Raw genomic sequence first — 13932 nt, 5'->3', positions numbered from 1 at the left:
GTCAGAATATCCAGACTAGTCTACAGGGGTCAACAAGAGGTTCACAAACTCATACCACTTATTGCCTGAACTGCCTGTTTCCGAGCCAAAAATATCCTTTGACACTGGGAAGTGTTACCCCACAGTAAAATACCATAAGACACATACAAATGAAAATAAGCAAAGCAGACTAATTTTCGTGTCAAATGATTACTTACTTCAGAAACCGTTTGAATAGTAAAAGTGGCAGCATTAAGTCTTTAAAAAAGATCCTGAATGTGGGCTTTCCAAGACAGTTTACTGTCTATCTGAGCACCAAGAAATTTGAACTGTTCAGTTTCACAAATCATATAGGCCTACCCATCCACGAAATTAAAATGTCTGGTTTTGTTGAATTGGTGTAAGAAACTGTAAAAACTGAGTCTTACTGTGATTGAGCATTAGTTTATTTTCTACAACTTACGTCATGAACTGCACTACTTGAAACCAAAGGTTACTTCTGGATATCTAAACCGAAGGCTTTAAACAATAAAATGTCAGATTACCCAAAGATAGACAAAAAGACTGATGACTTTAGGGTGTTTAGTGTTTTGGGTGTACAAATCATCATGTGGCAAGAATGGCATCATTCTGAAAAAACAGTTGGTACCTTACTGAAAATGAATATGAAGAAAAAACTATTGTTACATGTGAAGACTCCAATACTGACGTGTGAAAATGCTCAAAAGTAAGACAAGATTTTGAAGAATTGTCATTAGAATATAATGTGAAGGCAACAATATCTGCACCAAATTCTTAAAAACAGTTACTAATAACATCATTACTGATGATAGTAGGTGTAAGTATGAGTCACATGTACCCTAAACGGACATATCTGATCATCATGGACAGCTGATTGCTTCTGCAGAAGTAATGACATAGTATTAGAATCAAAATGAACAACCAAAGAAATCAGGACCATCAGAGGGCAAAATATTAACATATTTAGAACAATATTAACCTTACCAATACCAACACATTTTCCTTAATGCGTATTACCAAGTGGTGAGGAGGGGACAGGTACTTTATGACCTCAAAAAACTTCAATTGTTGTTAACATTTACTCACAACATACTTTTTAAAAAAATATTGACGTGTAAGTATGGTCCTGAAACTGAAAATACTGAATACAATATTAACTGTGAAAAATGACATTCACTGAGACTAAAATTTTTTGGTTAAAATTTTAATAAATTCTGGAATCTGGTCAAAGAACTCTTTAAAAACAGTTTTTTTGACATTTTAAAATATGAAGTATCTAAAAATATTGCAATATTTTCAAAAGGTGGGCATAAAGTAACCCACCTCCTCATTGATATTGCATGGGTTAAGTAGGGAAACCTGGAATGAAACCTTACAGGTGCAGAATGTAAACAAAAAGTATGATTCATTTATTGCAACAATTAAATATGAGTTTAATATAGCACTTTCCAAAAGGAAAGACATAACACAGCTGCAGGATCAAATACAGAGGATTACCAGTGAAATAACCAAACTGCATACGAAGTTGCAGGTTCTGAGGCAGAGGGGCAAAGAGGAAAATCATACGATAGTGAAAAGAAGTACAGAAAGATCAGAAGAGAGGCCTAAGCAAGGGGCAATTACCACCATAATAAACTCAAAAAACAACATACAGACAGACTGGAATGTAACTGGTGAAAGAAAGAAACAGATCATGTCAATGAAAATAGGGTTACACATGGTATAGAAATAGTTAACGTACTCAATGGTAACTATAGAAACGTGGTAGAGAACTTATAACTGGAATGAAATCATACTCAAAAGAAGGTTATTGATTTATTAAAAAAAATAAAAAAGAAAGAAGCCAAACCTGAGAAAAACTGTGCACAAACTGAAGTCCAAGAAATCACGTGGTGGTGATGCAATATTGAATCACATAATAAAACTAGCAAGGGAGCAAATAATCAGACCATTGCTGGGCACAGCCAACAGCTCTTTCACAAACAGAATTTTTCCTGAAAATCTGAATATCAGCTGGGTGGTGCCAATGTACAAGAAAGGGGATAAGGATGGCCCTAACAACTACAGACCCATTTGATATCAGGTTTCTCAAAAATCCTGGAAATGCTTACATGTAATACATTTGTTGATTTTCCAGCACAAAGAGAACATTCTTGTACCATAACAGCATGGTTTCAGAAAGGATAAATCTACAGACTCAGCAACTGCCAATCTGACAGAATACATTACACAGTCCTTAGATGAAAAAGAAGTTGTAACTGCAATGTTTCTGGCGTTTTCCACAACATTTGACACCACAGACCAAGAAGTACTGATACTAAAATTGGGAAACTATTGTACTCAAGGCAAAACAGAGGAGTTGGCAATCATATTTATGCAACAGGGTAATTTCAAGTGAAATCATCCAGAGGCCGTTGCCCTTATGTCACAGATTTTTCTGAAAATTTGGTATAAGAATGTACATAATGAGTTAGGGTTATAATATTGTTTTGTGGAATTTTTTGACCAAAATTGTAATTAGGAGACCATTTTGAAATGTGGGCCCCTTCTACCAATCGGTATTGAGACACACAGTGCCGTGTAAGTTCGTAACCATTTTTATTTATGAATCAATTTTATTTCATTTGGTGTCACTGGAAAGTAAAAGAATTGAGCCATAATATAAAAATCATTAAAGTGCTGTGTCTCAGCAACAAATGTTTGAAAATTTGTAGTTAATGTAATTTCTCACCCTTTTTTTTCAAATTTCAGGAATTTTTTTCTGCAGAATCACAAGTTTCACCATCTCAAATTTTGTTTCAAATAATTCCTACTGCCACACTTTTCAACATAAAAAAATCAAATGGGTGTTTTTCCTTTATTGTTAGATCTTATACTTTTCAATAATGCTGTAATAATTAGTTGCTTCAAATAGCTAATCAACAATACATGAAACAACAATGAAAAATTCAGTCTAGCAGCAATACTCACATGCAACAAAGGCTGTGTGTGTGTGTGTGTGTGCGCGCGCGCACTTTATATATCTGAAGGAATGTTTTGTCTTGATTTTGTGCTTCTTACATAAGAAGCCATTCTGTCTGGTAAGTTATTTGAAAGTACAGTCGAACCCCTCAATATGATAACGTTCGGGAAATAGAGCCCCTCTATGAGATGGTGAAAAGGAACAACTGAAATTAAAAAGATAAAGAATTCATCCAATCCATGCATAGTTGTGCAGTAACTTATAACCAGGGAGACTTAATTTAACTTCCATAAGCGCAATGGGTTGAATTTTTTCAACATATTATAGTGCCCTCTGATGTATAATTTTTATGAAGTGACGCTAGACCACCCAATCATATTATAACCTAGACGGTTGTTGCAGTATATGCTTTGTTTAATTGTGGCTTGTTATCAGATGTTTTCGTGATTTTTATTTACCAAATATTATAATGAGTGAAAAAAGATCACATTGCATTTAACATTTTTTCACATGTTTTTTATATCATGTTAGAAATGATATGCATATAAATATTATTATTATTTATTAATAATAAATAATTTTGTTTCATACAAAAATATATGATTACTGATAATTCATTTAAAAATTCATTACGTTAAAATTTAGTCATATTTATAACTCCATTTTAAAGGTTTTTTTATAATTAGTTATTACTCTTTAAATTATTATTTATTCACTGTATGATATCATCAATTTAATTATAAATTTTAAAAAAAACAAGATTTGTATATTAATTTATTTATTAAACATAATTTATATACTTGAAATATATATTACCTTCAAACCAATCATTAATCCACTCAATTTTAACAATATATAACCAAGCAATAAATAAATAATTATAAATTACTTTTGTCATTGATTTTGTTATTGACAGTTGAAAATTAATTTTTAGGTATTTCATTTTAAAGGCTGTTAAGACATTATCAATACAACATTTTTAAGGTTATAAGTGTTTTACACATTTTCACAGAATTTAAACAAAAAAAATATTTTCTTTATTTATATAAAATTTATTACTTACATACGATAATTCAAATAAAACAAATTATAATAAACATAATTCAATTCCACAATAGGAGGTTTTATGTATTATGGATCTTACTACGCTCCTATAGTAGCATCTGATTGACTGTCATAAAATACCTCACACTATCAAGTTGAGGGGTTTTAGAATATCATATTGAGGGGTCTTACATATCGAGGGGTCCGACTGTAATACAAAGTTGTTCCATCATGTGAATATTAGGGATCACTTAATAAAGTGGTCATCAACTTCTCATTTCCCCCTTACAATTCTTCATAGTACATTTTTGGCTAATTAGAGAACAAGAAAACATTTCAAACCATCCAGTTCTTTTTTGCAACATACACAGTTGATTAAAAAATCACAATGGAAAACAAATGTTAAGGTTTTGTGTCAGCAGTTGTGTGTCAGAAGAAAAGTAGTAGCACTAAAGAGCTAGATTTAATAGATAGGCTATGTCAAGCCTGAATCAAGCTGATATTGAATTATTGAAGCTAAGAAGCACCTGAAGCTAAGAAGCACCTGTGAAAATATTGAGCATGTTTGTTTCTCTCACAAAAGTCTCTATTTGGGAACATTTGAAGATAGACAAAGAATTTGCTGTGACCCTTTTAAGAAGCAAGGTAAAAAGACTGCTGAGAAATCTTTGAAACCTATTTCTTTAATCATGGTAAGGAAATATAAAAATCTTAACTTATCCCAGGTACCAAGCTGTGCATAACATGCCGTAAGGACATTGTATCCCTATGGCGGATGGATGAGTGTGAAGTTGAAGATCAAGAATATACACCAGGTCCATATACAGATCTTCAAAAACTTAATGAAAGTTGTGAATTACTTGAAATTTCACCATTTTATGTTACCAAGAGAGCAGAAGACAGGCTTCCGGAATACATTAGATCCAAGTCTTGTCGCTTAGCTTTAAAATTCCAGCAAACAGCATCAGAAGTGCTACATGTTACAGTGAAAAATGTGTCTGAAGAAACCGGCAGCGCTGAATGTACAGACTGTAATATTTTAATGCAAATACTTACCTTAGCACCAGCTTCATGGAGTAAAGAAACAATCCAAACATTTTTTAACACTACCGAATACATGGTAAAGAAATCGAGGGTATTGCTAAAAGAAGATGGTATTTTGTCAAAAGTGAGTTATAAAGTGGGAAATAGAGTAGATAAGGATGTGGAAAAATGTCCGTCTGCCCCTTCACAGATTGACAGAAGAGTTTATAAGACAAAAAGACTAATTTTACATAATCTGATAGATGTATACTTAGCTTTCACAGAAAAATACCTTGAAGATAAAATTGGTTTTACTACATTTTGTGAACTTGGGCCAAAAGAATTTGTTACTGTAAACAGTCGTGGAATGCATAACGTATGTGTAAGCACATATCACCAAAACGTAAAACTGTTAATGTATGCTGCACATGTGAAAGAACCATACATTGAACTTCTACAGAAACTTATGTACAATCTGGAAAACGAGGAGTGCATGCTTCATCGCTGTTCTCGGTGTCCTGAAAAACATGAACTGCACAATTTTTTAATGGAGATGGAGTCCTTACACTACTGTGAAATGTTGTATTCAAACAATGGATCCAAACTGATCGACCTACACTGGAGACATTAATGAAGACGACCAATAAATTTGTTGAGTATCTCATGCAAAAACTTCAAAACTTAATACAACATCATTATGTATCAAAATCTCAGAATCAAGCAAAGAAACCCTCCCTGATACTACATGCATCATCATAGTGGATTTTGCAGAGAGCTATATCTGTTTGCTTCAGGATGCTGCACAAGGATTTCACTGACAGAACATTCGAGTCACCCTTCATCTTTTTGTGGTGTACTTTAAAACAGATGACTGCATTAAGTCAATGTCACCGTGTTGTATAAGTGACTGTTTGCAGCATGATACAAACACATTCTATGTTTTCCAGAAAATTGCTCTCACTTATATACTGGAACAATTAACAAACATCCAGCATGTTACGTACTTCAGTGATTGCAGTTCTGCACAATATAAAAACTTTAAGAACTTTTTAAATGTGTGCCATCACAAGCAAGATCATGGAGTAACTGCAGAATGGATTTTTTTTTTTTTCCTTCTTCTTCTACTAGTCAAGACAAAAATGCATGTGATAGTTGATGGTACTATTAAACGTTTAGCAACAAGAGCAAGTTTACAGTGTCCATATGACAGTCACACTTAAGTCCAAAAGATCTGTTTACATTTGCCAAAACTCATGTTCCAGGAATAGAAACCTTTAATGTTACAACAGAGGACATAAAGTTCACATACATGTTACAAAAACGATATGAGACTGGTTCTAGCATCCCTGGGGCAAGAGTGAATCATTTTTTCAAACCACTGAATGAAAACAAGTTGCTGATAAAACGTGTTTCTTCATCTACCAAATTCATCCAAATTCCTCTTGGAATTCAAAACACTGCCTCCAACAGAATTAAAGAAGAAACATTTGTCACAGCCATCTACGATAACCAGTGGTGGCTTGGAAAAATCCTAGAGATAAGTGAAGAACACAGAGATGCAAAAGTTAAGTTCATGAGTCCAAGTGGCCCTTCCTCAACTTATTCATGGCCACTTCACACTGATGTTTGCTGGATACTTTATGAATACATTTTAATGACTTTGCCTGCTCCTAGTGCAAAGAGTCGAGGGGCATGAAAGGGAAGCAGTGGTTGGGAAGGGAGTGAGACAGGGTTGTAACCTATCCCCGATGTTATTCAATCTGTATATTGAGCAAGCAGTGAAGGAAACAAAAGAAAAATTTGGAGTAGGTATTAAAATCCAGGGAGAAGAACTAAAAACTCTGAGGTTCGCCAATGACATTGTAATTCTGTCAGAGACAGCAAAGGACCTGGAAGAGCAGTTGAACGGAATGGACAGTGTTTTGAAAGGATGATATAAGATGAACATCAACAAAAGCAAAACGAGGATAATGGAATGTAGTCGAATTAAATCAGGTGATGCTGCCAGAATTAGATTAGAAAATGAGACACTTAAAGTAGTAAAGGAGTTTTGCTATTTGGGGAGCAAAATAACTGATGAAGGTCGAAGTGGAGAGGATATAAAATGTAGACTGGCAATGGCAAGGAAAGCGTTTCTGAAGAAGAGAAATTTGTTAACACTGAGTATAGATTTAAGTATCAGGAAGTCGTTTCTGAAAGTATTTGTATGGCGTGTAACCATGTATGGAAGTGAAACATGGACGATAAATAGTTTGGACAAGAAGAGAATAGAAGCTTTCGAAATGTGGTGCTACAGAAGAATACTGAAGATTAGATGGGTAGATCACATAACTAATGTGGAGGTATGGAATAGAACTGGAGAGAAGAGAAATTTGTGGCACAACTTGACAAGAAGAAGGGACTGGCTGGTAGGGCATATTCTGAGCCATCAAGGGATCACCAATTTAGTACTGGAGGGCAGTGTAGAGGGTAAAAATCGTAGAGAAGAGATGAATACACTAAGCAGATTCAGAAGGATGTAGGTTGCAGTAAGTACTGGGAGATGAAGAAGCTTGCACAGGATATAGTAGCATGGAGAGCTGCATCAAACCAGTCTCTGGACTGAAGACCACAACAACAACATTCATAATGATTCAGCTATCACAGTATGCAGACAAACAGCTTCTGTACATACTCTTTGAACCATACCTGCAGTATGGAGAGACAGTGTGGGGAAATTCATATTCAAAAAACACAAAGATTATTCACATTACAAAAGAAGCAATCATGATTATTTTAAGAAGAAAGACTTTTAAAACATACAGAAACTGCTTCAAAAATCTAAGCATCTTAACTTTTACAACTTGGGACACACACAAAACAATAATACACATCACAAAACACACCGCAGAGTGGATTACAAATGCTAGAGTGTACACACTCACAACACACAGAGGAAGACTGACATACAAAGCATACTCCACCGACTGACAACGCCTGAAAAAGAACCTCAGCACTCAGGTATCAAATTACTAAGAAGTCTGCCTAAAAACATGCATGAATGTATATGACACCCATTTTCCAAAGAGCCTCAAAAACTACTTGGTGGAAAAGGAATTTTACACTTTTGAAGAGTACTTATTGCATTCAATTTTCATATATTATTATTCATAGTCAATTATGATCAAACATAAGAGATATGGCAAGGAAGTACATGATAATAAACGCTTTCTGTTTTTGACATGTTCTATGTTACATTTACATTTACTATAGGCCATGTCATCCTAAAGAATCAAATAAAATTCAATTACCCCCATCTGACTTTGTAGTTATCACCCTGCACTACCTGTTCCTCCTGCCAACAAAAAAATCATCAATTCCCTTATAACTTACTTCAAACTTATCCATTCTGCTTCCCCAAATAAGGGATCTATCATTCCACTTTCAGACCTGTAGAATGCCGTTTTATTTTTCCTGGTGACACATACTCCTGGGTAGTTCCAGCCTGGATATCAGAATGTGGGACTATTTTACCTCCAGAATATTTTTTCCCCATGAGCATGTCGCCATGATTTAGCCATATAGTAAACCTGCATGCCCTAAGGAAAAATAAGAGCTGTAGTTTCCCCTTGTTTCAGCAATCTCCAGTACCAGCACAGGACGACCCCATTGGCTTATGTTCCAAGGCCAAATCAGTCTATCCGCCACACTGTTGCCCCTGCAACATTCAAAAAAGCTGCTGCCCCTCTTCAGGAACCTGATGTTTGTCTTGCCACTCTGCAGATACCCCTCTGTTGTGGATGTACACACAATATGGCTATCTATACCATAAAGGCACATAAATAATCCCACCTCAGCCAAGTCAGTGGTTCCATATCACAAATTTGAATAAACAGAGATATTAGGAACATCAGAAGCCAATGTGATATCTCCAAAAAACAAATAGCTCTCTGGCAAGAAGCAAAAGTAGGAGGGATTTTGAAAATCATATTCCAGCCAGTAAAAAAAGTACCTGTGCAATATCATTACAAACAATATACAGGAAAACTAGAGCAAATACTGTAAATCTTTTGTTGCCTGTGCTCAATGGGACCACCTGAACTTACAACATGCACCTGCAAAAATACACAAAAGTGATAGCACATTGGTGACCCTTTATCTGTAAGAACAGACAGTGTGCAATGTTGAAGCTTTGAATTCAATATATGGTTAAATGTGAAATAGTGCACAGTAACAAGCAAGTTTTTGTTGATGGTTTTGTAAAACTCAACTAGGCAGTTCGACAATTTACTTAAATAAATAAGATACTGCCCTCACAATTCCGCACTAGCAGTTTACACGGGGCCGTCGCTTTTAACATTAGAGATGAAATGTACAGGCAAACAAGGTAACACAGCAACCAGGCCTTCATATTAAAGATCTTGCAATTCAATGTTAATGATTTAACCGTGTATGTGTGTTTTCGATAATGGGCAACTCAACTGATATTACAAAAGAAAATTAAGATACTCTTGCACTGGATCATATTTCGAAACCTGGCGTCCGTAAAAGAGTTCAGGTATTTTCGGTTCATTTGCATCACATACATGCTGGGCACGGCAAAGTAGTAATATATTGGTAGTGCTAAATTATTTGTGCCTTGATCCAAAAACATACTTCCACAACACCTAAAATTGTAGGACACGCAATACCCGACAACTAATACTTAACTGGACATTCTTAATACGTGCAACGTAGGGCCGTAAGTCTTCAGTGGGGCGTAACTACACATATAATGCCAATTCAGGGTAAGTAAGAAGTTTAATTACTGGAACAACCGCAATAGCATTTATGCACACGCCACTTCAAATGTCTTCTAGACATGTTAACTGGAGGTCAGAAAACAATTCGAATGTGGCGAGGGTTAAAACGGTAACTCCGTGTTCGATACGTTATTAAATGACGTAAACAAAGCACCACATAAAAAAAAGTAATTCGGTACTCACCAAACATTGAAATCGATTTACTTCTCCACCAACGTAAACACAAAACCTTTCAATCCACTGCGTAGAGTCAGTAAACAGTCAAGGCTATATGCGAAACGCACAGTACTGCCAACCTTATAAAATGAACGCTCGGTCTTGCACCATAAATGCAGGAAATTACATACTATTGTGTCATTCTGCACTACCACAATATAATATGCATTTAATAGCAATACGTCAAGTGTTATGGTACCTACGGCAAGTATTTACTTATCTTAACAATAGTTGTGTAGGGAGTTTGACTTTCTCAATTGCCCCCTCCTGCAGCAGCTCGGGAAAGCTCAAATCAGTATGTCTCGCGGCCCACGAGCCAAGATATTGCTGTGTCAATGGTACATGGAAATCGGTAAAAGCGAATGTCATAATACAACAAATGATCTCGAAAGCACGCTACCTGCAGAATAAATGACCTCTTGAAAGCTGTATCACTAAGTATTTTGTGTACAATATAGTCAAGCCCTCCAAAACGATATTTCGCGGATGTGAACCCTTGGTATTGACTGATTAGAATAATTATACTATACAACTCCCTCTAATCGGAAAACGCCAAATAGGGGATGGTGCACAACACCTCAGTGACAGCACCTCAAAGACAGCCGTTATGATTCGATCCGTTGTTACTACTGATACGCCCGATGCCTATATACCAACAAAAATAAGCAGTGCTACAGTGTTATCTAAATGTATGTTGTAAATGATTTCATGAGCAGTTTTATTCGTCATATACATTCTATGTTACTACTAATTTTCTTGAAAAAATAAGTTCTGGTTTTGGATTCTCAAATACAAATAGTCTCTCGTTTGGAAGTTACGTCGTTCCAACAATATGTTAAATTAATAACTGATACCAAAAGACATTGTTCATGAATTCAACTCAACAATCGACAGTATTAGTTGCTATGTTCATTACAAAATACGGTAACTTAGAACACTATCAGTAATTAAGCTACTACATTAAAAAATGAGAAGTGACTATGCATTTGGTGCATAAAACTTTCTAGTAATTCATCTAAGTACCGTGATTGCGGCATTATTGGAACGCAAATACCGGGCTAGTCACAAATTCAAATTTCCAGTCTAAAAACCGAAATCTATATGAAAAAAGTTTTGTAGATAATAGTTTAAGGCCGGTGCACTGTAATTTCATTAAACAGGTAAACGTACGATGAGAAGGAAAAGGAATATTGTTAAATAATTCATTCTTTGTCCAAGCGTGGTTCCGCGAAATAAAGTCTATTATTTTTCATTTTTACCATACTATCAAATTGCTACAAAAATGAAGCTGCTTATGAAACTTCTGATACAATGTTCTTCATTATCAGAAGCAATGATGAAAAAATATTACCAAAGGCTCGTTCGGGTTCTTTCTATATCAAACTATTCGAGTGTAGTATTGTAACAAAGCGATTGGTATCATTTCCAGAGTGCTGTTTCCATACCGACTCCTTTCGTAAGTATTACAAAAATAGAAAAAAAGTTACTGAATAAGCCTACTCCATACCATCTCACTGGTTTTAGTAGTCTTCAGTTCCGAACCTTGCAGTTAGATTCACTTCTTATACTTTCATATTTCGAATATCTATCGTCTTCATCGTGCATCGTTAACAAAAGCACGCACTACTCCACTGAAACAATTTAGTTCACACTTCTGTCACTTGTGACCAGGAATAAATTTTTAACAATGAAACATGAATGTTCATCGGTGAAACAAAACAACATATATTTTACTTGCCGTCAACATAACTTCCAATATTTCGAAAGACGAGAAAAATTAAAACCAAATAAAATTTAATATACATCTTCAGATTGCTTAGCATTCGATCCACCTATTAGACAACCTCATCGTTTTCGGTAACAAATAAGGGCGATTCCTACATAACCGAACGCAACGTCAAAAACTTTTATAGTGCACTACAAACAGCGGAATTCACAAAGACCATTAAAAGAACCGGACGTCAGTGTTTACCGAGACAAAATTTCTGACGTTGATGCTGATGGGGTGGCACCTATACCGGAACTTAAAACAAATTTTGCCGCACTTACTCATGTATAGCACTGGATTTTGCGCTTTTTTTCTTCTTAATCTTTATTTTATTGATTGATTTGTTTTCGTGACACGTTACTGTGATCAAACGACGACTTGAATATTTTTTGCTATAACGATCTATTCACACTTGACGGAACGGAATGGAATGTCAAAACATTCCACAATGCATTTCAAATGGCAGCATTCACACAGCCCTTCAACGGGGCGAGATCAGGACACGACGTCTTGCGCAAGCGCAGCGGCCCGCGGAACCGGAAGCACCTTTGTTGTGACGCGAATAGAAGTGACACGTCGATGTGGTGCGTCACATCGTGTTTACGTAACGTGCCCGTGTTACGGAGGAACTTTGTTTTGTAAACAGAAATCGTTATGAGAATCAAACTACCACTCTGCGACGCAGAGTGCGCTGCATTGTTCAACCACAGAACACCAAAATATAAGTACTGCACTGTTGATGTTAATGGGAGCAGAGAAATACAGTAGCGCTTCTAGTTGCCTGACATTAAATTCCGAGTGCAGCAAATATGGCGCGAAAATCAATATTCTTGCGTTGCGAAATTCGAGTATTAGATAACATTTTCCGTTTGTACTTTACAGGTGGGCCTTACAGACTAGTGATAAAGTATATGGCTGGAATCGTTTTTGTGACCCTGCAAAGTAAGATATTCTAGAAATCTCAATCAAAAACTAAGAATAGCTGGGGTTCACATTCATGTGGAGTTTTATAAATGACATCGTGACTGTAAAATAGTTTATTTGTAAAACCCAATACTGCAATTACGACGTTGTGATCATTATCAAGTGAAATAGTTGCATTTTAATACATCTCCAAACTAGAAACATCTGACATTACATGATGCAGTAGCTGGTTTCATCGCATTAGTGTTCCAGTTTAAGACCCTTTGCGTGTATGTCAGTCCCTGCATTGGACTGTCAGTATGTTGCTCATTTTTGCTCGTATCTGTAATATTGAGTGAAGTACATTGGTCTGTATTTGTTTTTGTTCCACAGAAAACAGAAACTGGTTTCATCACATGGTGTTCTGTGGACTTGACGAATATATGTCCCTGATTATGAATCCAGTTTGATTTAAATATGATGTTAAGTATATTGCCCACATTCTACTTTATTTTTGTTCGCACTTGTTTTCCGTACTTTCTCGCATTTAATGGAGAACTTTGATTTTCATTGGCGTAGGAGGATGAGCACATTGATTTCTGCTAAAATGTATTGCTTGTAGTACCTGTAATGAAGTGAAACACATTTTGGTAACTCCTGTTATATTTTCAGTATTTGCAAGAAAGAACGCTCTAGTCACTAAGACTATAAAGCATACTCAGTGGCAAGGAGCAACATCGTTCTAAGCACAGTTACAATGGACAAGCTGTAATAAAGTTGCATACCAATTCTGCAGAAGTTGTTAACATAGGGTTCTCCAAAACATTCGAGAAAGTCGGGAAACATGCAAAAACGTAGAGTACAGGCAATATACACTCCTGGAAATGGAAAAAAGAACACATTGACACCGGTGTGTCAGACCCACCATACTTGCTCCGGACACTGCGAGAGGGCTGTACAAGCAATGATCACACGCACGGCACAGCGGACACACCAGGAACCGCGGTGTTGGCCGTCGAATGGCGCTAGCTGCGCAGCATTTGTGCACCGCCGCCGTCAGTGTCAGCCAGTTTGCCGTGGCATACGGAGCTCCATCGCAGTCTTTAACACTGGTAGCATGCCGCGACAGCGTGGACGTGAACCGTATGTGCAGTTGACGGACTTTGAGCGAGGGCGTATAGTGGGCATGCGGGAGGCCGGGTGGACGTACCGCCGAATTGCTCAACACGTGGGGC

The 13932-nt window shown here is 36.2% G+C and overlaps 1 protein-coding gene across 2 annotated transcripts in view; it reads right to left on the bottom strand.

Annotated features, from left to right (window-relative positions):
• The window catches only part of LOC126175041 (nuclear pore complex protein Nup98-Nup96), a 135681-nt gene extending 125576 nt beyond the window's left edge, over nt 1–10105 (bottom strand). Inside the window, exon 1 of one of the 2 annotated variants that reach the window (XM_049921544.1) lies at nt 9994–10105. In XM_049921544.1, the coding sequence (XP_049777501.1) occupies nt 9994–10000 (7 nt within the window). In that variant the 5' untranslated portion in view covers nt 10001–10105. The remainder of the gene's footprint in view (nt 1–9993) is intronic. The other variant, XM_049921543.1, reaches the window with a different exon arrangement.
• Between the last annotated feature and the right edge of the window lie 3827 nt (nt 10106–13932).

Source organism: Schistocerca cancellata, chromosome 3 (genome assembly GCF_023864275.1).
Source record: "Schistocerca cancellata isolate TAMUIC-IGC-003103 chromosome 3, iqSchCanc2.1, whole genome shotgun sequence".
In the NCBI taxonomy this organism is placed as follows: domain Eukaryota; kingdom Metazoa; phylum Arthropoda; class Insecta; order Orthoptera; family Acrididae; genus Schistocerca; species Schistocerca cancellata.
Note: the sequence above shows the minus strand (reverse complement) of the source record. Positions and strands in the feature narration are given on the sequence as shown.